The sequence below is a fragment of the Prunus persica genome, chromosome G3, assembly GCF_000346465.2.
Source record: "Prunus persica cultivar Lovell chromosome G3, Prunus_persica_NCBIv2, whole genome shotgun sequence".
Taxonomy (NCBI): Eukaryota; Viridiplantae; Streptophyta; class Magnoliopsida; order Rosales; family Rosaceae; genus Prunus; species Prunus persica.
Window position 1 is genome coordinate 13,274,448 of NC_034011.1, and position 24,782 is coordinate 13,299,229.

Sequence of the window (24,782 nt, forward strand, 5' to 3'; positions counted from 1 at the left end):
AATATACTAGACTGGAAAACGATAATATCATCAATATTTCATCAATATTACCGTAATTTTAGTCCTTGCTCTGTAGGCTCCCATTTATTAAAGCTTCATGTCATGTATGGCTCTTCCAATTTACTTAATGTGGATAAGATATTGTGAGCAATTTGCTTTAGAGAAAAAAAATCTGTGGTATCTAACAACCTTAATTGTCAAAGATCTGCAACTTCTCTCGGTAATACTTTGATGTCGGTACGTGCAAAACTGAGGATCTCAAGATTCTCGAATTTCCCAATACTAGATAGGTCTCCCAATGTACAATCATCTAGAGACAAGGTCCGAAGGTATCTTAGCACTCTAATTGATGTTGACAGTTCCGAAAAACTTGTATGTATGAAAGATAAAACCATGAGCTTCATCCCTTTCAACATGCTTTGCAGGGCAAATTCTGAAATTTTGCTATTTTCTAGTTGTAGAAGTTCAAGTTTTTGATACTCCAAACCATCTTTCAAAATGCAGTCGTCAATATTAACAGCATTCAGTGAAACTACAATGTACTGTTTGCATGTAGGTTTTATTTGCCAAGTTCTATATTCAGCTTGACCTTGTACCATAAAAACATCCACATCTTGGGCAGCAATTGATATGGCAATAACGCTACGAACTATGCCATGCATTTTGGTACAGCCTTCCTTGCTGCTATCTAGCAGCAAAAACCTCCTTTTTAGTTTGACAACCAAAGAATGTACTCGCATCTTGCTGCCTCCATTGAATCAAACCTATCAGAAATTATTCCATGCCCCCACGCATATCTTGTTTGACAGTTGAACAAATTTACGCATATTAGGCGTTATCCAAGTTCAATATGTTCGGACAGTTGGATCAACTCCATTTCCAAATATGTTGATCTAGGTATATCTAGGATCGTGTAAGAATTCACAGATTGAGAATCGGAATCCCGAACGCTCCGATTCAATGATTCAAAAATGACATAAAACGTTGATTATCTGATCGTGCGATCGCGAGCAATCTGTACTGAACTTGCCGAACGTGTTTAGTAAACTTTGTTGAACTTGTAGTAACTTTCATATTGGAAATCGGAGGTCGTGGCCCCCGCGGACCCAGTTGACCAAGTTTGGGAAGTTTGACCACTCGGTTGACTGAGCATCTCCCGAGGTTATTTCACCAATCGAAATGTGTAGTTGGACCTTAGAAACTACCCCTTCGTTGTACACACACATTGAATCTCGGGAAAACTAGGAGTTTGTTTTGAAGTTCTCGTCCGAAGTATTTTAATTAATCTAGTCTCTTATCCTTCAATAGGTATTCCAGCTCAGCGTACTCAGCAAGCGGGACCCTCTCAGGGCCAAGCAGCTTTGGATTATCTTGAGTGGACTTTGTTTTTAAATAATAATCATTACTTTCAAATATGCAAAACTATGCATAATGGTTTATTTGATTATTGAGTTTATTATATATTCAAATGTGAAATATAATATTGTTATGAAAGTATTGGAAGTATATTTGGATATTTGGATATTGTGATTATTTTGAATTGTTATATGCTATTTTTTAGAGTTACTATCTATACTTGGATGTATGTTGGGTACATGGGATTGTTGGAAAGAGATTATGGAATGTGAGTTGGGTGTGGTTTATGTCAGTTTGGAGTGCTATTAGCACTACCCTATGTACCTCCCCGGTTTTAGAATACTTGGCTTGGATACTTGGAATTATGGAATAGTTGGATATGTCGGAACTCGGGCACCCTTGATGGGGTGTTTCATAGACCCTTAGTGGGGTTAGTCTTCCCATGTAGGACTTGTCACAGGCGTACGAGTATTAAGAATTCTATTGTGCGTGCTAGTGAGCCCAGTCCCCCGATTAGATGGCTTGATCCCTAGCCACATGGTCAATTGAGGATTCTATCATGTGGTCTAGTCAAACAATCCCTTGGTTGGATTGTTTTCCCGGTACAAGTTTGGTATTAGTCATACTTATACACACACACACACACACACACACACACACACACAAACACACATATACCTTCGTTCTTGTTTATCGGTGAGGATCCTTCCTCGCTCGTGGAGCCAATGGGCACGAGTTTTGGGTGAAAGTGGTTTGAGAAAAAGGGAAGGGTGTTGAGTGAGTTTGAGTAATAGTATATTATTATGAGATACAGTTCTTAACTTTGTTTTAATCGACTATATATGAATATATGGGGTTTCAATTGCATGTTTTCTGCATCGTTTTCCAAATGGTGGGGTTAGTGTGTTGTTTTTAACTATACTAAAACTTAGTTTTTGTTCACTCACAAGTTTTCTGTTTTGTACCCCCAGGCAGAAGCTAGACTTGAACCGAGCGGCCGTGACGTGACTTGCACCACTAAGTCCGGAACTTCTATAGGGCTACGTTTAATTGCTTTTATTTCCGTCGAACTTTATTGCGTTTGTAAACTAAAATTTTGTAGAATTGCTCTGTTATCACCCATGCTAGTGTTGGATGTAAGGCCAGAGGCCTATTATGTAAATTGCATGTTTCTACATTGTGCATGCAGTTGTTGGGATTTTTTGGGAAAGTCTGTTTTCTAGGGAAGACTTTGATGAAATTTTGACAGAAGTCTCGTTTATCTTTTCATTGATTTGGAAAAGAGAGTATGATATTAGTAAGTGGGCCCGACATCAGTATGATGTCTGAAAAATCACAGGATTCATTGTGGAATATGAGGAATTCACGGCAAGTCCTGTCATATACCACGATCGTAAAAATAAATTTCTCGATGTATGATGTCCTCATGTACTATGACGGTATTTATAATATTATTATCGTATAGAGTTATAGCGAACCATGGCACTAGTAGTGTAGATAACGACGTCTAGATGTAAAAATATCCACGTTGCTCTTTTACTGTTTTAAGACATGTTAAGTTAGTACACCACGACGGTCTGTATAAATAAACAGTCGTGGTAAATGTAATTTACCACTTCATTATTGTAGAATATAGTGTCAGGTTGTTTGTACCTAACCACATCGGTTTCTTCACAATGAGCATCGTATAATATTATAGGAATCAACGTCGTTAATTGAAAAATACCGTCGTCTCTATTTCCTTTATACGACTGTCATTCTGTGACCACTGTCGTTTGAAATTTGTATTGCTTTTTAAGTTTTATTTTCTGGGTTTTGGCAGTCTACGAAGGTAGATCAACAAAATGACAAGTATGGAGTAAAAACACAACGGTTTATATACAAAACTGTTGTATGTGATATAATTTTTTGGCTTATTTACTAAATGAAATCGTCAGAGAAATGCAAATGAAATCCCAAAAGATAAGAAATCTTACTAGCAGGATCTATGTTCCTCATCACAATCAAATCACCAATATGAGAAAGACACATACATACAGAGAGGTGAGAGAGACACACACATACCAACATCCAAGTTATTGCCTTCCACCCAAATCTAGACCTTCAGAGAGGTAGAGAGAGCCACGGGGCTAGGTGACTTGAGTTAGAGTTGGAACTCTAATAGAAAAGTAAAAGTGAAGACCAACTGAACAGCCCCAATTTATCTTTACATCCAAATGGGTCCCAGGAAAAGAAAAGCCCACTAATAATTTTAATTTGTAAAACATCGGTGTTTTTTGCTTACGCAATAACAAAGTGTTACAAAGTCACTAGGAATCTAATTACCGTCGTCTAAATGATATACCATGTCGCAATTTTACTACTACATGACTATTAAGTAAGTACACCACTAGTCTGTGCACATAAACGTCGTTATCATAGAATATAGCATCGGGGTTGTTCCAACTAACCGGGCAGTTTATTCATAATGAGCGGCGCATTCACTTAAAATACCACATCTGCAAAAATACACTTTTGTCGTGTAAAATTGTAAATAACCATAGTTGTTTATTCATAATCAGCGTTGAATTAACTTAATATACCATGGCGGTTTCAGAATACTAAAAGTCGTTTGACATTACTATCAACCACATCAGTTTCTACATGCATCGCTTTGTATTAACTTCCATACTAGGGCCATTTTTATCAAAACGGTCGTGTTATGAAACTTTGCATTTCAATATTAACTTTTGCATCACTCGGCCTAAAATTTTACGTTTTTTGCACCTGATAAATATTTCACTCTCCTCTCAGTTTTCCTTCCCAAAGCGGCATGTCTGAATATTGTCATCTTCCTCTCCTCCTAGTCTTCATCTCCAATTCTCCCAACTTCTGAAGCAAAGTTTCATTGCACGCCAAAGGTTACATTTTTTCTCACTCTCCTTTTCCTTTTTTTTTTTTTGGTCAAAATCATTTCTAAGGTTGATACCATGATAGAAAGTGTCTGAAAACAAGACTCCATTTTCAAAATAATGGAGTCTTTCATTGTTTTGAATGATATCAGTAGTCTCTCACTCTCACCTTGGTTTAATATGTATTTTACTCTTAATAAGACAACGGTTTTTTCTTGTTTATATCGTTTTAATTATCACACCACCACGATAATTAACTCCATGCTATTTCAAATAGCATGACGGTAGTTAATTACCGACGTGGTGTGATAATTAAAATGACGTACACAAGAAAAATCGTCGTCTTATTAAGAGTAAAATACAGAAAAAAATAATCGTGAGAATGAGAGACAGTTTTTCTTGTATTTACTCTTAATAAGGTGACGGTTTTTTTCTTGTTTACGTCGTTTTAATAATCACACCAAGACGGTAATTAACTACTGCGTGCTAAAGAAAATAGTACGACGGTAGTTATTATCTACCAACGTGTGAAATTTAATATTACGTTCTTTTTTTCAAATAACCGTTTTTTTTTCCACTTACATATTATATTTCTCTCTAATATTATATTTCTCTCTAAACATGGTTTCTAAATCTCGAAGTAAGGAGGCTCAAGTTTCAATAGCTCAAAGTAAGGAGCTTGCAATTTCAAAGGCTCAAATTAATGAAGACAAAGCAACTCAAAGCAAGTCCTCGAAGAACATGCGATTTGCTTCATCTGCCGAGAAAGAACCAAATAGCTCAACGACATTTGATGAGGAGCCAAAGTCAACTCGTGGTATCGACACAATGAGCCTTGTTGTGAAGAGAAAAATCCGAAAGATTAAACCTATAGTTGAATACAATAAAAGAGGCAGGCCACATGGCAAGGCATCTGTTGAGATGAAATCATATATTGGGCAAGAAATAGACTACATTGCCCAAGGATATAAAGGAGCTCAAATTTGGGAAGTTGTTCAGATGGCTTATGTGGTTGGGCAAGGGGGCAAGAAGTTGGTGTTATCGTCTGCTACAAAAAAATGTAAGGATTTCAAGTCTACCTTAACGAGGCAGTTTGTTCTTCCATTCACAAATGACAAGGAGAAGTTAAAAGAACCCCCTCAACTATATAACTCATAAAGAGACTGGATTGGGATGCCTTTGTAGCTTTAAGGTATCACCAAAATTTGTGGTTGTGCATACTGAACAATCATAGAGAAATGAGAAATGCAAGTACAATGATAGGTTGTCTCGAAAAGGGTATGTTGGTTTGGAGGACCAATTGTGCTGAAACGAAGGCTTTTCTAAGTACAAGGTCTCCAGGTTGGACTTATCTAACTTCGGCTATTTTGTTGTAGTAGGATGTAACTAAGGTTGGTAAGCTGCAACTCGAATAATGGCCTTTTCTCTTTCTTCCTCTAGCAGGTCAAGGTTGAAATCTTACTAGTGGGAGCGATGCTGATGGATGGAACAGTGATATGAGGGGAATGATTGCTTCAGTTGATCTTCTTTTGGTGGTGCAATAAGCCCATAAGACCCCCAGAATTTCATTGACCTATTTTCCTTCAGTGTCTTCCAGTCCTTTCTTCAGGCAATCCAACATGATCATGTTAGATGCTTTTGCTTGGCCATTGCCTTTCGAATATCTAGGAGTTGACAGGTGTTGCTTGATGTCACACTTTACAAAGAATGCGATGATTTGCCTACCAATGAACTGTGACCCGTTATCAGTGATCAACGACTACGGGTAGTCGACCGACAGATAATGATCTTCTAGATATATAGAGTGACTCGTTGTCAATGACATACTCTATGGAGTCGTGTGTCATGGTAGGCCAAAAGTACCCTATGCTTAGAGCTTTTTAAGCGGGTGACCTGCATCCCAAATGGATGTCGCACTCGCTGTCATGGATTTTGTAGAGCACTTCGAGAGTTTGCGGGTACTTGATGCCTGTGAGATGAGGACCGGAATATGATCTTCGAACAAACTTGTTGTCCTTCATGTAGTATCTTAAGCTTCCTGCTTGATTTTTCTAGCCTCGGACTTCTCCCTTGGCAAATTTTCATTTGTCAAGTAGTCGATGATGGGGTCTTTCTCGCTGGGATCCTCATCGATCTGCATTAGGTCCCGCAGCTCTGCTTCTTCGATGCTCGACTGGAATTGAACTTCTGAACTGGGTATCCAACGATGATCCTAGACTTGCCAGCGCATCTACATGTGTGTTTTTTGCCCAGGGAATTTTTTGGATAGTGAAGGTAGGGAATATCTTTTAAAGCTCATAGACTTTTTCTAGGTACTGGATCATCCTTGGGTGCTTCGCCATGTACTCCTTTGATGCTTGATTGGTGATCAGTTGGGAGTCTGAGTAGATGGCTAGCCTCTTGATCGATAGCTCCTTTGTCGCGTGCAGGCCAGCAAGCATCACCTCGTACTCTGCTTTGCTTTTTGAGGCTGGAAAGCCTAGTGTGATTATAATGATGCCTGCTCCAACAAGGTTTCATCCAGGTGATTATAATGATGCCTACTCCAACTCCTTTATGATTTGACTCTCCATCTAAGCTCAACTTGCACAAGTCTTTGGGCAGGTCAGGATCGGCAAAAGAGGTCTTGTCTGCTCTCGATCTTTCGTTGAATCTGTTGACCATCTTTACTTCTTTTGTTGATGGAGTGAACTCTACAACGAAATTTGCTAAAGCCTGGGCTTTTATGGGCAGTCTTCAGCTGGTAGAGGAGATCATACTGTCTTAATTCGATAGCCTATTTCAAGAGTCACTGAGAGGCATCGGGACTATGAAGGATCGATCTCAAAGGAAGTTCTGTCACATAAATTAAAAGGGACAAAATGAGCCTCTCCATTTTCCGATAACTAGTCTCTGCATCAAGAAGGGATTTTGACGTGTAGAATACTGGATGTTGTGCACCAGCTCTTCTCGGATAAAAGCTGAGCTGACTATAGAATTGGACACTGCCAAGTAGATGAACAAATCTTGGCATGGTACGGGTTTTGACAGTAGGGGAGGTGAAGTTGGGTCGGTTTTCAAGTTTTGGAAAGCTACTTTGCATTCTTCATCCTACTTGTCTCCTTGTCCTTTCTTCAAGGCTTTGAAGAACGGCCTGCAGTTGTTGGTGGATCTCTTCTTGCATAGCTAAAATCCAATCATCATGACATAGAGCATCCTTGATGTTCTTTGGTTCAATTTGAGACATGAAACACAGAAAATTGATTTTCTCAAGAAGTTGGCTTCTTGTTTTAACTCCGACAGATGGGTCACCTAAGATTACATCATTGGGATGATATCTTTGAACCCAAGGAGCAGGACTAGGTTCCACAAGTTCTGTATGAACAGACACAAATGAGAAAGGATCCTCATCTTTTCTTGGTATTTGTTCAGTGATAACTGACTCAGGGTTACCTTTTTCTTCATCAAATACATCGAGATCGACACACACTTTATCAGATTTATCCAGAGAGTCATCAATGACAACATTACTGGATTCCATCATAGTTTTGGTTCTTTTGTTGAAGACTCGGAAAGCTCTGCTATTCAGTGAATAACCTAGGAAAATTCCTTCATCACTCTTGGAGTCAAATTTTGCTAAGTGTTCCCTATCCCATAAAATGTAACACAAACTGCCAAATACTCTAAAGTATTTTAGATTTGGTTTCTTAGCTTTCCATAACTCATATGGAGTTTTGTTAGAGTTGGGCCTTGTGTAAACTCTATTTACCACATAACAGGAGGTGTTCACTGCCTCTGCCCAAAAGAACTTGGGCAAACTTTGCTAGAGAGCATTACTCTAGCCATTCAATTAAAACTCTATCTTTCTTTAACCACACCATTTTGTTGGGGTGTGATAGGGGAAGAGAACTCATGTCTAATTCCTAACTCATCACAGTATTAAATGAAAAGATGAGTTATCAACTCAGTTCCATGATCACTCCTCATTCTAGACAGAGAGTTTACTGTATTTCCTTTCTCATTTGAATTTTGTTGACAGTGGACTTGAAATGTATGAAAGTTTCTCCTTTGTCTTTGAGAAAGGCAACCCATGTAAATCTAGAGTAATCATCAACAACAACCAAAATGTACTTTTTCCCTCCAAGGCTGATGGTTTGAATGGGTCTAATTAAGTCCATATGAATGAGTTCAAGAGGTCTGGTGGTGGTCATGGAATTCACAGTCCCATGACTAGTTGGCAACCACTGCACACAAATTTTGTTTTCCTAGTTGGCAACCACTGCACACAAATTTTATGGTATTTCCAAACTTGGGAATGCCTCTTACAATTTATTTCTTGGATAAATTCTCAAGGTCTTTGAGATTCACATGACCCAATCTTTGATGCCATAGCACCAAGGAGTTGTCAATTGCTAAGTTGCAAGCCACACGAGGGGAAAGTGTTTTAGAAACCACACGTAGCAGCTATCACTTGAACTTAAACCACTGAAGACAATTTTGCCATCTTTGTTTAAGACATTGCATCTATCCTTTGTGAAACTAACATTGTACGTGTCTTGATCACAAAGCTGATTTATGCTAATCAAATTTGATGTAAGGTTTTCAACATACATAACATTTTCTAGCTTGTCAATCCCTGGAGCAGAAATGGTTCCCTTACCAAGGATTCTTGATTTTCCACCATCACCAAAAGTAACACTGCCAAGCTCAGACATGAGAGAGAGATCTAAAAACAGATTTTTGTCTCCAGTCATGTGCCTAGAGCAACCACGATCAAAGTACCAAGTATTTGAATTTCTAACAGACAAGGCAGTCAAGACAACAAGACAGGACTCATTTTCTTTCTTTAACCAAACCCTTTTTGGAGGTTCAATTTTAGGTTTCAGCAAACCTAGGATTATTTCAACTTCTCTTGATAAGTTTTCCACTTGTCTTTGCAGATTTGTGGAATTTATCTTTTCTTTTTGTTTGAAACAATATGGTCTTATATGCCCTTTTTCATTGCAGAAGTGACAAACAGGAATAAATTTTTTGGCATTTGCAGTATTTCTAACAGTATTTCAGTGTTTATTAATCTGGATTGATCCAAATCAATAATGGTGGATGAGCTACAGAGCTAGAAGCTCTATCTCTATCCATAGAGAAGATTTAGAGTAGGATCTACACTAAATAAAATGTAGTTCCTGCTCTGATACCAATTGTAAAACAGGAGCTTAGCTCTTATAAAACCTACCCGCGGGGTGTGATAGGGGAAGAGAACTCATGTCTAATTCCTAACTCATCACAGTATTAAATGAAAGATGAGTTATAAAACTCAGTTCCATGATCACTCCTCATTCTAGACAGAGAGTTTACTGTATTTCCTTTCTCATTTTGAATTTTGTTGACAATGGACTTGAAATGTATGAAAGTTTCTCCTTTGTCTTTGAGAAAGGCAACCCATGTAAATGTAGAGTAATCATCAACAACAACCAAAATGTACTTTTTCCCTCCAAGGCTGATGGTTTGAATGGGTCTAATTAAGTCTATATGAATAAGTTCAAGAGGTCTGGTGGTGGTCATGGAATTCACAGTCCCATGACTAGTTGGCAACCACTGCACACAAATTTTGTTTTCCTAGTTGGCAACCACTGCACACAAATTTTATGGTATTTCCAAACTTGGGAATGCCTCTTACAATTTCTTTCTTGGATAAATTCTCAAGGTCTTTTAGATTCACATGACCCAATCCTTGATGCCATAGCACCAAGGAGTTGTCAATTGCTAAGTTGCAAGCCACACGAGGGGAAAGTGTTTTAGAAACCACACGTAGCAGTTCTCACTTGAACTTAAACCACTCAAGACAATTTTGCCATCTTTGTTTAAGACATTGCATCTATCCTTTGTGAAACTAACATTGTACGTGTCTTGATCACAGAGCTGACTTATGCTAATCAAATTTGATGTAAGGTTTTCAACATACATAACATTTTCTAGCTTGTCAATCCCTGGAGCAGAAATGGTTCCCTTACCAAGGATTCTTGATTTTCCACCATCACCAAAAGTAACACTGCCAAGCTCAGACATGAGAGAGAGATCTAAAAACAGATTTTTGTCTCCAGTCATGTGCCTAGAGCAACCACGATCAAAGTACCAAGTATTTGAATTTCTAACAGACAAGGCAGTCAAGACAACAAGACAGGACTCATTTTCTTTCTTTAACCAAACCCTTTTTGGAGGTTCAATTTTAGGTTTCAGCAAACCTAGGATTATTTCAACTTCTCTTGATAAGTTTTCCACTTGTCTTTGCAGATTTGTGGAATTTATCTTTTCTTTTTATTTGAAACAATATGGTCTTATATGCCCTTTTTCATTGCAGAAGTGACAAACAGGAATAAATTTTTTGGCATTTGCAGTATTTCTAACAGTATTTCAGTGTTTATTAATCTGGATTGATCCAAATCAATAATGGTGGATGAGCTACAGAGCTGGATTTAAAATTATTACTTAGTGACAAATGACATTAAAAACAAATACTGCTTGTGGTGATCAAGTAACCAAGGTAAATGCAATAATGTAAATGACACAGTATTTGTTAACCCAGAAACCCATAAGGGAAAAACTGGGGACCAAGCCAGGAAAAGATTCAATCCACTCAATTGTAAAGTACAAGAAATATAGGGATATTAGCTCAACTACACACAATAGGCAGCTAACTATCTAACCTTCTAGCAAAGCACCATTTCTTTACTTCACAACAACAGATTCTTTTCTTGACCTCGCAACAGCACCAAGCATAAGTTGCTCTCGATATGATGTTATGAAGTGAGTTGTGGTTTCATAAAATTCATCTATCTCAATCATAGGAACGATTGAACTAGATAAAAGAAACTGTGTACAGTTATGAATTAAAACCAAAAGATGTTTGAACTTTGAAACAAGGTTTTAATCATAAATACAATAATGAAACCAAAGCAGCCATTTAATCAAATTGATAATAAACTTGGAGTAAGTTTTATGTGTATGCAATCATACTCATAACTCTCAAGAATTCAAGATGACTGAAGTAAGTTTTTGAATGTTTAAAACCTGATATGATGATCTTTCAAAAACATGAACATGGAAGCATAGTAAAGGCTGAGTTTAAAAGGTGATGCCAAATGCTTAAGATTGCTGCCTCTTCATGAAACTAAGTTCAGTAGATATAGAGAACTGAACTGCCAGTTTCAAGAAAGAGGAGATCAATATAAAAAACAGATTCAGTCAGGAACTTGGTTTCACAAAAGATTGACTTGATAAGAGTGCAAGAGGCAGAGGATAATCCTATTTTATCTTTTTCAGAAATCAAGTGCAGGAAAGATATTTGCAATAAACTATTAATTGATTTCTGCAATTGACGGATTAAAACAGATATACGATGGATTGATACATAATGAAACATAAAATATATTTTAAAGTGTGTATCAATCCATGTATATCAAACTCTACTAATGTATGCTATTCACCAAACCTCGCAGGGATGTTCAGGGCTCGACGGACCTTAGCCATGTCCAGCCCAAGATCCAGTTTCTTGGTGATGTCATTTTTTGGAAGCAGAAGACAGAATCAATTAGTCACACATCAAAGAATTCAGACAAAATTAAAGCAAATCAATAAAAGAATGATCTACCATCGTAGTAAGTGAGGGGAAGAAAGTGGACCGTCGCCGATCTCACAATCCCATCGTCCATTGACTTCTAACACATCGGCGTGTCTTACATGATCTCCTTGGCTGAGACTTTCAAACAGCTTGGCTTTGCATACACAAACTTGGGTGTACTTCTTGTAGTGCCTAACTTCGAAGAGAGACGTAGGCAACTGCCAAAGCGTGTTAAGGTAAACACAGGCCATATCTGAAGCATCCTAAGGGAGATGCACAACCAAGGCACCTGCAGGTCAATCAAGAAGTTCACAATACCCAACAAATTTTTTTGTTTAAATAACTAAAATTTCCATAGCAAAGTGACCAATTGGCCAGAGTTCAACAAAAGAAAGATAATCAAACAAGACCAATTATTGCAAACTAGAAAGTAGATTACAAAGCTTGAAAATACAAAAGTGTCTCTATCCACAAATCAGTGACCTCCTTAGCTTATGCATGATCAACTATCCCCTCCGTGACTCCGCCCAGGTCAGCTACATGCTCATTAGATGAAGTCATCTGCTCAACAGCTCAATCTGCATGTTCCGTAAAATTTACCGCCACCTTGTCATATGTGCTCTCCTTGGCATCATCCTCCTTAGCTGCAGTCTCATGGGCCACTTGCTCTTCGGCTGCCTCTATATCCACAGCATTGATTTACACACCTTCAGTAGGGGGCATGTCAGGATAGAACATTTCAATATCTTCATGTTCAATGGAATGACAAAGAGCGGCCCTTATCTTACAGTCCATGTAGCCCATACTTAGATCATTCAACAACCTTGTGGTAGGCATCAAACATGGCTATAAGTTATCGTAACTCTAGGATATGTCTGCATTCTTGCGCTTGAGACGGAAGTAGGCCTCTTTGCGACCATGCAAGGCAGCAACAGAAGACTTGAGTTCACTGTCTTTTTTAGCAAGGGAACTCTTCAGCACAGACATGCTCTCCTTCATTTCAAATATCCTCATTTCATGGTGGATCTGCTCGGCCAAGAGCTTACCAGTCAAGTCAACATTCTTCTTCCCCAACTCCTTGAGCTTAGCAAAAGAGAAGGCAACAACAAACGAGTTTGGAATGGCCTCAAAAATTAAAACTACTCTTGTTTAAGCAAAGTGACAGCCGCTTTTTTTTGCTTCTCCCAAGAAAAACTTGAGAATGTGCCAAGATTACTAGCTTGATGTATATGAACAACCAACTTGACGTAAGCAGACGAGCTTGATAGAAAGTCTATCTTGAGCAGATTAGACACACATGCATCCCCTCCGGAGTTGGACTTGTCAACCTTAGGACCAACTGTTAGCGTTTTTGAAGAATCCTTTGCCTGAGTAGATGAGTTTATGACCTTCTTAGCTGCAACCATCGTCGCTTTCAAAGAAGTCAACGACGCTGAATCAACTCCATATTTGACTGCTCGTGGCTCGATAGATGGATCGCGATTGTTAGACGGAAGAGCACTCCTCCCAGTTCGATCTTCATCCCTTACCTCGTGCAGATGACTCGAACTTCAGGGAGGAATGTTAACAACTCTTTGTGTCTCGGTAGTGAATCGGTTCGAGAACAAACTTCTTTGCAAGGCATATTGCAATTTTGAGATGGTCAATTGGAGACTTCAGTAGATGTCTCGAACATTCAGCATGTCATCAATCTTCTTGCTATCCACGCTGACAAGATGCTTGACCTTGGCAGACGACGAAGAAGCAGATTCCACTTAAGTCTTCTTAACAGACGAGACCTCTTTTGAAGAAAACTTGATCACAACAGAAGGAAGTCTCAGGTTTTTTCTTAGAGGAGAAACATCCCTTACCTGAGAAGTTGCAACTTCATCTTTGAAGGACTTGGCATCGGCCTTCCTCTTTTCAGCGGATTTGGTTGAGGACTCCTCCCATTCGACAGGAAAATCATTTGAGTCTAGGCCATACTGCTTTCATCTATCAACATCTTTGGTAGGGGCCAAACCACTAGCTTTCTTCTAATACTTGCTCAACAGCCAGAGCCATTCGCGAAACCTAGCATGGATGTTCAGAGCTTGGTGGACTTTAGCCATGTCCAGGTCGCGATCTCATTTTTTCTAATATCATTATCTGCAAGCAGAAGACATAAGTTAGTTAGTCATACATCAAAGTATTCAGATGAAATTGAAGCTGATCAACAAAGTATGACATGCCATCGCAGTAGGTGAGGGGAACAAGAGAACCATCGTCGACCTATCCTTCCTACTGTCCGATAACCTCCAACATATCGGCGTGCCATACATGATCTCCTTGGCTTAGCCTATCAAACAGCTTAGCGTTGCATAAACAAACCTGGGCACACATCTCATAGCTCCTCACTTCGAAAAGTAAAAGAACTCATGCACGGTTAGATCCAGCTTGAAGAAATGGCTCAGATTCTCAAAAACACATGATCGCGCCAGTAGATGTTCGGAGTACATTTTCTTGAAGAACTTTGACAACAGGAACGTGAAGCCCAAAGAGAAGTAGAGGGGCGAAATGAGATAATTTTGGCATCCGGATCTTTCGAATCCACACAAGGCACATCGTCAGTTGAAGGCAGCACCAGCTTAACATGCACGTCATTAGGTATGCCAAAAGCATATGTGGCACGCCTCTTATGGAAGTGAGCTTCAGATGTAGCACAATACAGATTAGCCACGAATCTCTTCTTGTGCACGCTGGAACCACCTCACAGGTACAAAGGCACTTGTGAACTTGGTGATCGGCTACTCTCATAGGAAGACATGACCGTTGAATACCTGCAAAACAAAATGAAGAAATTCATAAGACAAAAAATAACGAGAAGGTCATGTGGCCAAAGTTGCCGACACAGTCCCTCGACCTAAGAAGGTCGCGCGGCCTGAGTTGCCGACCCAGCTTCAGTGAAGAAAAAAAAAGTGGTTGTCGCGACTAGCAACAACAGCAACCACTGACACAGTAGCCACCACTCGACTGCCACCAACGCCCCCAGCTGGGCTTACAACACTGCCCAACTGCTGAACCGTAGCAAAAGTTGTTGTCCAGCAGCCAGGCCTACAACTCGCTCAACAGAAAAAAGAAGTTGCACTCGTAACCATAGAATCTCTTGGGCCCTGTTTGGTTCATGGAAAGGAGGCTTGGGGATGGAAAATCGTTTGCTTTCCTATGTTTGGTAAGTCCAGGCATAGAAAATCGTTGCCTTGCACATGGGAAGTAGTAGGAGGGAAAGTGAAGGCATCTTTCCCACTTGAGTTTTGTTTTCCTCCTCAAATGAGCCAACATTAAATACACATTTTTCATGCCCAAATTGTCCCCATTAACAATTCAGAATTACAATATAGCATTAAATGTATTTTTTTATTATTTAATTTCGTGTGGGTATAATTGAAAAATTAAACAAACTTTGTTTTACATTCCTACACAAACCAAACATGTGAAAGGAAATAAATTGGTATTTCTTGATTACTTTCCCAGGATTACCAACCATGGGAAAGGAATCTTCATTTCCCGTCCCTTGGGAAATGACATGAGAAGTGATTTCCCCTCAAATCCGTTCCGTGAACCAAACGGGGCCTTGGAGTAATTCCTATAATCTATTTGGGGAAGAATAAACATAACCGAATAAAGATTATTCTCCCAAAACCCAAGCATACAAGGAGACTATAAATACATAGCTACACAAAACATTGACAGTAAATTTTAAATTCCTATATAATTCCAAAAACCCTACTATAAAAAAAACCCTCTCTCTCTATCTTGTTGTCGTCCCTTCCCCACTCTCTCTCTCTCACGACTAAGCACCACCACACACAGCTCTCCCCGTGAGAGAAAACTCCATCTATTTTATCTAGTGTCGTATCTTTATCAAGATCCAATTGAACAAACTTAGGCATCGGAGAGCCTTTGGCCAACACCTCCTGGGTGTGATCTATTTACTCCTATTTATTTTGCAAGGATCGAAGATTGAGGAATCAACCAGCGAATATTCGCCATGTGGACTTTTGCCCAAACACTTTCATGGTTAATCTAGTATTCTGTTCTTCTTCAATCTTGAGCATAAGGTTTTTCCCTTCGAACATTCTTTTTGTCACTACTCTAAGCAAAAATAGCCAAAACAGTCTTTCTGCAATATTTTTCTAGAGTTGAAAATATACGTCTCTCTTGTAGTCAAATAATTAATTGACAAAGGGGCTATATTCAAAGATTAGGCAACTAACGTGAAACAAGGCTGAGAAGAAAATAGTAAAATAAAATAAAAATATAAAACTCAATGTCGAAAAGGAAATCTAAAGTGGCTAGGGTTTAACATAACGAGTCATTCTGTGGTGAGAGTGTCATATATGGACCATATAGATGTGGACATTTATCTTAGCCACATGATTTATCTGAATAGCAACTTCACTTAGTTTAATGAAATAATCATGTGGCTAAAGGGTCCACATGAGGAGTTCATATATGGCATCCTCACTATAGAATTTCGGATATAAATGTTTGTACTAGAAATGGAAAAAGTGCCCAATGGGGGTTATTTTGACTTTTTAAGGACCTTAGATCATCTCCAACCATGTTGGGGCTAAACTCAAATTTCCAACCTCCAAAATACAACTATTCATATATTTTCAGGACTCAAAAAAAATTTTCCTCCAACCTTGCAGACTCATAATTTGAGTCTGCAACTTTACTAAATTGTTTAAGAATGATTAAACCCTATTTTTTTTTTCTTGTTAATTTTTCTTAACATTATTTTTGTTTCAATACTCGCGATTTAATTTTCTAAACATTTTAACCTAAAAAAATACAAATTCCAAAACATAATAGAATTTCACTTAAAAATAAAAACAAGTACAACACCACACGTATGCCCGGAATAATTCGAACCCTTCATTGAAGCCATTGCCATAATTTTCTTCCATTTTTACTTTTAATTTAATTTTTATTGGATTCTTTTATCCTCATTCAATAATGTTCTGAAATTTTGCCCACCTCTACTTGTGTTCTTCAATTATTTTTTGAACCCTTTCCCATCCCTTATTGTCTTGTTTCAATCATGTTCTGAACCATTGCTCAACTTTGTCTATCTCACTTTATTGGATTCCATTATCTTTCCCTATCTTTTCCTATCTTCATTCAATTATTTTCTGAACCATTTTCCCATCTTGTCTTGTTTCAATCATGTTCTGAAACATTGCTCATCTTTGTTCATCTCACTTTATTGGATTCCCTTATCTTTCCCTATCTTTTCCTATCTTCATTCAATTATTTTCAAACATCTAGGTCATCTCTTGTCTATTTAAGAAGTGTTATTCTATTGAATTGACCACACAAACTCCTTCAATTCTCTTTCTTACAATGAATTCACGTGCGAAGGCTATACAGAATTTCTTCAGTGATGATTCTGATGATGATGACCTTCATCAACAGATGGTTGCAATGGCTGTTCAACACCAAACGTTTTTGCTGGAGCAATATGCTCAACAATCCAAACATGGTGGTTCTGTTGCAGGTCGTGAATACAAGAATCGAAAGAGAGAAAAATATCATAAGAATCTCATGGAGGACTACTTCTGTGAAAGACCACTTTATCCCCCAGTGGACTTTCGCAGGCGGTTCCGCATGAGAAGAGAGTTTTTCTATCGCACCTTAAATAATGTTGTTGTACATGAGCCATACTTTACGCAGAAGATAGACGCTTGTGGACGACAAAGTCTATCCCCAGAGCAGAAGCTAACAGCCTTTTTTCGAATGCTCACATATGGATGCTCGGCAGACTCCACCCACGAGTACTGTAGATTGGGTGAATTTACAGCCCTTGAATGTTTGCGAAAGTTTTGTTCTGTTATTGAAGCCATGTATGGTCAGTGGTACCTTTGTTCCCCAAATCTAGCAGACCTTTATAGGCTCTTGCACAAGGCTAGTCACAGAGGATTCCCAGACATGTTAGGCAGTCTTGACTACATGCATTGGGAAAGGAAGAAATGCCCCACTGCTTGGGCAGGCCAGTTTACCGGCTACAAGCATAAGCCAACTGTCGTTCTAGAGGCAGTGGCCTCATATGACACTTGGATATGGCATGCCTTTTTTGGAGTTGTCGGATCGAACAACGATATCAACGTTCTAGCTCGTTCCCTGTTGTTCAATGATGTAGTGAATGGAGTGTCTCCCCATATCCAATATGTTGTCAGTGGAAATGAATATAATCTGGGTTATTACTTGGCTGATGGTATCTACCCTGGTTGGGCTACATTGGTTAAGATGATTTCCCAACCAGATACTCCAAAAAGAAAAACTATTTTCCCAAAAACAAGAGGCTTATAGGAAGGATGTCGAAAGAGCCTTCGGAATACTCCAGGCTCAATGGGCAATTGTTAGGGGACCTGCACGTATGTGGCACAAAGAACAACTTTATTCAATCATGATGATGTGCGTAATATTGCATAACATGATTGTTGAGGATGAGTATGAGGATCTAGATGCAGAATCTGATGATGAAGACAATTGTCCATGAACATCTAGAAGAGGAAGAGCAAGACTTGCTTACGAGCTTGAGCCAACTATCACGTACGATATAAACCGAGACAGACAAACTATCTCAGAATACATGGTCTGTCATAATAGAGTTCGTGCTTCGCAAGTGCATCACAATCTAAGAAATGATTTGATCAACCACATTTGGAGATGCGAAGGAGAGTGGCAATGAGCTATGTTGTGTGTTTAAGTTGTGTGTTTAAATTATGTAAGTGTGTTTAAATTATATTGTGTGTTTAACTTATGTAAGTGTGTTTAAATTATGTAAGTGTGTTTAAATTATGTTGTGTGTTTAAATTATGAAAGTGTGTTTAAATTATAACAGTGGTTGTGTGATTTTAATGAATTATATGGTTTATCATTGAATTTTATAATAAAAAACTAATCATAGAAAAATAAACGACAATCATAGAAAAAGATAAACGATAATTATAAATAAAGATAAACAACAATTATAAATAAAGATAAATGACAATTATAAATAAAGATAAACAACAATTACAAATAAACATAAATTAATAACCACTATGTGGAGGGCTTGGATAATAATCTCTAGGGTTGTCTTCTGGATTGTAGGGGGAACTTGTATTCATCTGGGCCTCAATAATTTCATCTTGCTTACTCCCCCAATACTTCTTCTTTCTTGGAGTAAATTTGGATAGGTCCATGGACATTATCCTCTATTCATTGGCCTCCTTATCTTGTTGGATTTCATATGCATGTTGCTCTTGTAGGAGCTCTAACTTTCACCTCCTATCCTCTTTTGCCTCATTTCCTTGTTGAACCAATTCAGACAAGAACTTACCACTTTGGTTGAGAAAACTTTCAACACATTTCCCTTTCTTTTTTTTCATCCTTCTGTTTATCTCTTCCCAACGGCCTTGGAGTGGGCATGACCACATCATCTTCATCTTCCTCCAAATTGACTGTATTGCCACTATGAGAAGAATCTTTGAATGTTTGTGTGGGAGATTCACATAGGTTGTTCCATTTTGGGCAATCTTTTAAGATTTGCCAAGCATGATACAACTTGAAAGGCCTATTCGGAGGTTTATTATCATTCAAGAAAAGTGTTTTTGCATTCATATCCTACCCATGAAATAAAATAAAAATCAAGTTAATAATTGAAAACAATTAAAATTATAAATTTAAGCATTGAAAAAAATGGGTACTCACCACATCTTCAAGATTGGAGCCATTCACATGCCTTGCATTGGCCTTTGTTATACACGTCTTCCAAAGAGAACATTGTTGGTTGATGATCTTGAACCGAGAAGTAATAGCTTGCGGTGATTGTACCCCGGCTCCGCTCATACCCGGATCATTTTTCAAAAAAATTTGGTACACACGCAACCAAAATGAGTCGTTTGATTGATTCGTGCCAATAGCCCCATCTTCAAAGACAGAAACCCACCCTCTGCACAATGCCTCATCTTCTTGTGGTTTCCAGTTCACACATCTTTGGGGTTTTGGGGCCATTCTCAACAAGAATGAATGTAGAATGAAAAATTATAACAAAGGGAGAAAGGAAAAAAATGATTTTTAGTGGATTATTTACCAAATGAAGGGCTATTTATAGAGTTTGGAATAAGTTTTGGGGTTGGATCTGACTTAGATTAATTATAAATATTAATTTGACCATTGGATTTAAAATTGAGCCAACGGATGTGAAATTTTACCGCTGAGATTGCCTAAAATGAATCAGAATCGTTGATTTTATAGCTGTTGGAATATAGAAATAAAAAATATAAAAAACAGCATAACATATTATTTGAAAAAGTAGCCGTTGGCCATCAATAAAGGAAATGAGAATCTACTTTTCCCACTTGTCAGTGGGCCTAGCATGCATTGGCCATCATGTGGGTTTTCAGCATTCAATAAATAAAAAAATTAAAGCACATTTTGGGCCCACAAAATTAACAGTCTAGGCAAAAATCAGACTGGAATTCCCGTCCAGTTTTGAGATTTCTCAAATTTTCACCTCCCAAAATATATGGGTTGGATAAGCTTTTTGTAGGATAAACTCAAAATTTGAGTTTCCACCCTTTGGGTTAGAGATGGTCTTAGGCCCATTCAATTTCAGTGTGACCCTGAAAGAGAAATTTACCTTCGAATAATACAAAACCATATGCAAGCCCATATAAATTACACGACCCAAAAATTTACAATTAATTATTGCAAGCCCAAGAGAATAAATTACGCACTCATAATACAAGGATATTGTGGAAGATTTCTACTTGAACTTGTAAGAGAGAATGGAATATAGGGTTTGTATGAACGTGAGACCAAGAATCACAACCACAGCGACCAATGACACAGCTGACCAAGGATTGCCAAAATAGTCACGTTTGAGACGCTCTCCCCATGTGTGCCATTTATCTTGATGATATTTTGTAACATTCTCAAATAGGTCCACGTAAGAGAAAGTAGTTAGACAATCATTGTTGTTAAGCCTAGCGAACGAGGCTGCCTCCTCCAGGCTCATAAAGCATCGCATAATCTTTTTCTCTACCAGAAAGTTTACGTCTTTGCTGGAGTTGATGAGATTGTCCACGAGAAAAGCATAAGATGAAAACGGATTGTTGGAGCTAATGATATTTGGGTCACACTGTTCGTAGGCAACGAGGTTTCTGAAGAGCGATTCTCCAAGAACTGTTATGGGTGGAATTTTCATCACTCCGTTTTCGAAAGTCACGTTGAACATGTCATCCTTTTTTCCGCATTCAAATTTGACTCCATCTTGCAAAAGCTCTGTCACAGAGGGAATCAAGTGCCAAGTAAACTCTTTGGGGTCTCTTTGGTCGCATGATCTAAGCATACAGTTTCTTACAAAGTCAAGTAAATGCAAGTGTTTCGCGACACTGTTAAGTTTCGGTTCCTTTTCGAAGATGGATGCTTGGAGAAAGTTGAGAGCAAGCTCGGGTAGAGTTAGCATTCCTGGTATCCATGTGATGTCGAATAAGCATTTGAGAACTCTCCATGGGAGCTAGTTCTCTAGCAGAAGTAAATCACTCTAGAGTGACAATAACACCCATGGAGTCACTGTAGGATCATTGTTTTGGACGAGGTCGGGGTCTGAACTCTTACGGAAGAGTTCAATAAGAAAGCAACCATCAACCACCATCATTTCTACAAATTCATCCCTGCTCAGATTATCAAACTTTTCGGCATAACAATCTAGATAATATTGTTCTGAACTTCTAATGACTTAAACAAAGTACTTTAAATTAGTATCTGGGGTTGGTTGGCGGGCAAGGAGGCAATGCAAATACCATAATTTAGTTTCTTCCATGGCTTGCAGCTTATTCTTTCCATGGTGATACGGTCCGATTGAAACTAAATTAGGAATAAAAGCTTCTCTATTATGCTTGCGCCACATATTAGGGATCTTAAATATACAGCGACGAGATTTTAATGAAGACTTTTCGCGAAGCTTGGCTTCAATAGAGGAAGCTAATTGGTCATTGTGGGAGCAAATTTTTCCACAAGAATATTTGCCCAAGATTCCTTCGTCTTCTTTGCTTCTCTTTCTCCCTGCAAAATAGATCAAAGTAAAAGGACCACACCCGGGGGGTGTTGGCCAAAGGCCCTCCGATGCCAAACTTAGGTTGGGTGTTTCAAGGAAAACCGGGTGGCCAGAGCTTTGTGTGGTAGGCGGAGCCTTGTGTGAGAGAGAGAAAGAATACGGCAGCTAGGGTTTGTGAGCGTTGGAGCGAGTCGACGGGCCTGGCAAGGTGCGCACTGGGCCTTGCGCAAGGCGTGGGCTGCGCAGGCTGGCCTGGAAGCCAGCGGGCTGGAGGCGCTAGCTGGGCCTTCGCTTCGGCTGGGCTTGCAGGAGAGGTGGCAGATTGGGTTGGAGCATCTGCTGGGCTGCCTCCCCTCAGCTTGGGCTGATCCAAGCAACTCGAATTGTTCCCCCTTTTTTTTTAATTTTATTTTATCTGCTGTTGTCTTCTTCTTTTTTCTTTTTTCGAACTAGGAGTTTTAAGTTGCGATTTTCTTCGTTATTTTTTGCAGTTGCTGAACGACCATGTCTTCTGAAGGAATGAGCCAATCACCAAGCTCGCAAGTGCCCTTGTACCTGTGGGGTGGCTCTCAAGTTCCCAAAGAGAAGTTCATGGCAAATTTGAACCGTGTCACCACCGAGGCCTAGTTCAAAACATGGCATGCACTTTTCGACTCGCCATTCTCAAGGATGTGCATATTAAGTTGGTAGAGCCCCCGTCCGACAGTGTCCCTCGTGTGGATCCGAACAATCCAGGCACCAGGATTATCACGTTCCGTTCCTTCTATTTCTCGCTAGGCTTCATATTTTTGCTGTCGAAATTTTTCAGGGATGTGCTCTGCGCCATGGAGTGTGCCCCGAGCTAGTGTACTTCGAACGTTTATGGGCGATCATCTGCTTTGAAATTCTGGGCCACTTCTTCAAGCTTGGTCTGACCTTGGGGGGAATTCTTCTACTTCTTCGAGGTGAGACGCTTCTAGAAGTATGCCCCACGTCACGCGCGCAAACCCAAGTTGTTTGATAGTCTGAGTCAAGACGATCATGCATGGAGCAAGGACGTGCTGGAGGTTAGTGGCAGATGGGAAAGGGAGGTTGGCGACGGTCCGCTCGTTCCTCTTACCTACTGTGATGGTAAGTTGCATCCCTTTGGTCTACTATAATTGTTGGGGATTTTTTTTTTGCCGTGCCAGTCCTGGTAGAGGTCCACAAGGGAGGTCTAGCTGCTGGACCACAACATCTGGATTTGGGATTTTGGCCATAGCAGCCTCACGGTCCTTCCTAAACTGCCTGTTAACTTGCCATTGCATCATGGCTGTCATGTTATTCAGATTATCCTGGCTTCTTTGTGCTGCGGCCTCTTGTCGGAATACAGCTTCCTGTATCTGATTCAACCTCCTGGAGCCGGTCCTAGAACGTCTACTTCCAGTACTACCATGAGCTGATTGTTTGGCATCACTTTCTTCTGACTCCAAACCTTCTCGGAGAACTACCTGGTCTCTTTCCATGGCGTGGCGTGGGTTCTGGCTAGAGCTTCCAATATTCATATACTTTCGAAAAGTTCTATCGGAGTATGTATACTGAGAAGTCCCACTGGGTGTGCCAAATTGTTTACCCGTTTTGTGTTTGCTCCAGTGATGGAATGGTAAAGTTCCCCATTGCCTTGAAAATCATTGACTAGTCAACAAGTCAATTTTCTTTGGTGTGCGAGCGTGTCACTGCTAGCAATAAAAATCCTAGCAGACTTCTTAAGAATAGATAACTTGCGCCCCAAGTTACTAATTTCTAAACAAGCGATTGTGAATTTGGGTGAGGAATATCTCTCAAGTAAGTTATTTTCCTGCCAAAGACTGGTGAGAACTTCACAACTTATCACAGTACAAAATTGGTAGTTCTGGCCAAAATAAAGTGGGCTGTTTTTAGGCAGAACTGCCTTTTACAGAACTAGAAAGGGAAAAATCAACTCTAGAAAGACAAAAAGAAAGCTGGGATTCCATTTCTGTTTGGATAGAAGCTTCTGATCCGAGCTGGACTGGGTATGCCTGTAAAGCTTCAACTGCTAAGCTTTAGCTGTAAATTGATACCAAAGTTTGAGTTTGGTAGAGCTTTAATCTATTTCGAGCCCTGGGAGGCTTTCTGAACGGGCAGAATTGCGGCCTCTTTAGTCTGAAAGGGGCAGAAGTGGCTGGACTTGAGGATTAATGAGCAGGAACTGTACTGTGGTACATGTTCTGCTTGGTCAGGGCTCTCCATAAATTTGTTAAGGTTTTCATATTTGTAAAAACCTGAACTCTGCTTGTTTTGGCTTTTGCTAAACTAAATTTGTGACGAAAGAAGTCTCGTTTTGAATGACTTTTTCTAAGTCTGAAACTGGAGGTTTCGATTTGTAGCTGGCTTCCTTCTTAAGGCTCAATGAGCTTTTGGTTGCTTCAGTTTATTTGAAGATTCTCAGAGATCAAGTGATCATTTTGAGCTTTATTTTTATTTGATTTTTCTTTTTTTTTGGGTTATGAAGGAGGAGTGGCGTTCAAGGGTTTTGTTTTTGGTTAAAGTGAATGGTGTTGAATGAATCAATTATTTTTTGAGTAATGGTTGTCATGATGTTGTCAATTATTTGGGTTGTTGTTCGCTTCATTGGTAATTAATAGAAAAATAAAAAGTTTGTTGGGTTAATTAATAGAATAAGGGTAAATCAGAAAATAAAAATCATATTAAATCATTGTTTCTCTCTCATAATAATGTCATGAAATAAATAAAAAAATAAAGAGTCAACTATAGTTAAATCTATGGACATATGTGTCACCTTTTGGAAAGGGTGGTGAGGGTACACATTGGGCTAAAGCGGTGAGCAAAAATACTCCGAAAAAATTCCAAGAGATTAGTAGCCAACGAG

At 39.1% G+C, this 24,782-nt stretch overlaps 3 protein-coding genes across 3 annotated transcripts; 1 reads left to right on the forward strand and 2 right to left on the reverse strand.

The window, feature by feature from the left end:
- On the forward strand, positions 17,212 to 18,177 carry LOC109948044. The gene has a single exon (XM_020559942.1). The coding sequence runs from the start codon at positions 17,212 to 17,214 to the stop codon at positions 18,175 to 18,177; it is 966 nt and encodes a 321-aa protein (XP_020415531.1).
- On the reverse strand, positions 19,213 to 19,866 carry LOC18766107. The gene is made up of 2 exons (XM_007198791.2): positions 19,564 to 19,866; positions 19,213 to 19,476 (listed from the first exon to the last, which is right to left on the reverse strand). Exons 1-2 carry the CDS (start codon positions 19,864 to 19,866, stop codon positions 19,213 to 19,215), a joined length of 567 nt encoding a protein of 188 aa, XP_007198853.2.
- Positions 20,621 to 21,322, reverse strand: LOC18766043. The gene has a single exon (XM_020559944.1). The coding sequence runs from the start codon at positions 21,320 to 21,322 to the stop codon at positions 20,621 to 20,623; it is 702 nt and encodes a 233-aa protein (XP_020415533.1).

Excerpts from the sequence above, each read along its gene's own strand:
- LOC18766043 (XM_020559944.1), bottom strand. The coding sequence starts at position 21,322 with ATGCTAACTCTACCCGAGCTTGCTCTCAACTTTCTCCAAGCATCCATC.
- LOC109948044 (XM_020559942.1), top strand. The coding sequence starts at position 17,212 with ATGAATTCACGTGCGAAGGCTATACAGAATTTCTTCAGTGATGATTCT.
- LOC18766107 (XM_007198791.2), bottom strand. The coding sequence starts at position 19,866 with ATGGCCCCAAAACCCCAAAGATGTGTGAACTGGAAACCACAAGAAGAT. Across the intron at positions 19,477-19,563 it reads GCTCCAATCTTGAAGATGTG|GATATGAATGCAAAAACACT; the intron begins GTGAGTACCCAT and ends TTTCATGGGTAG.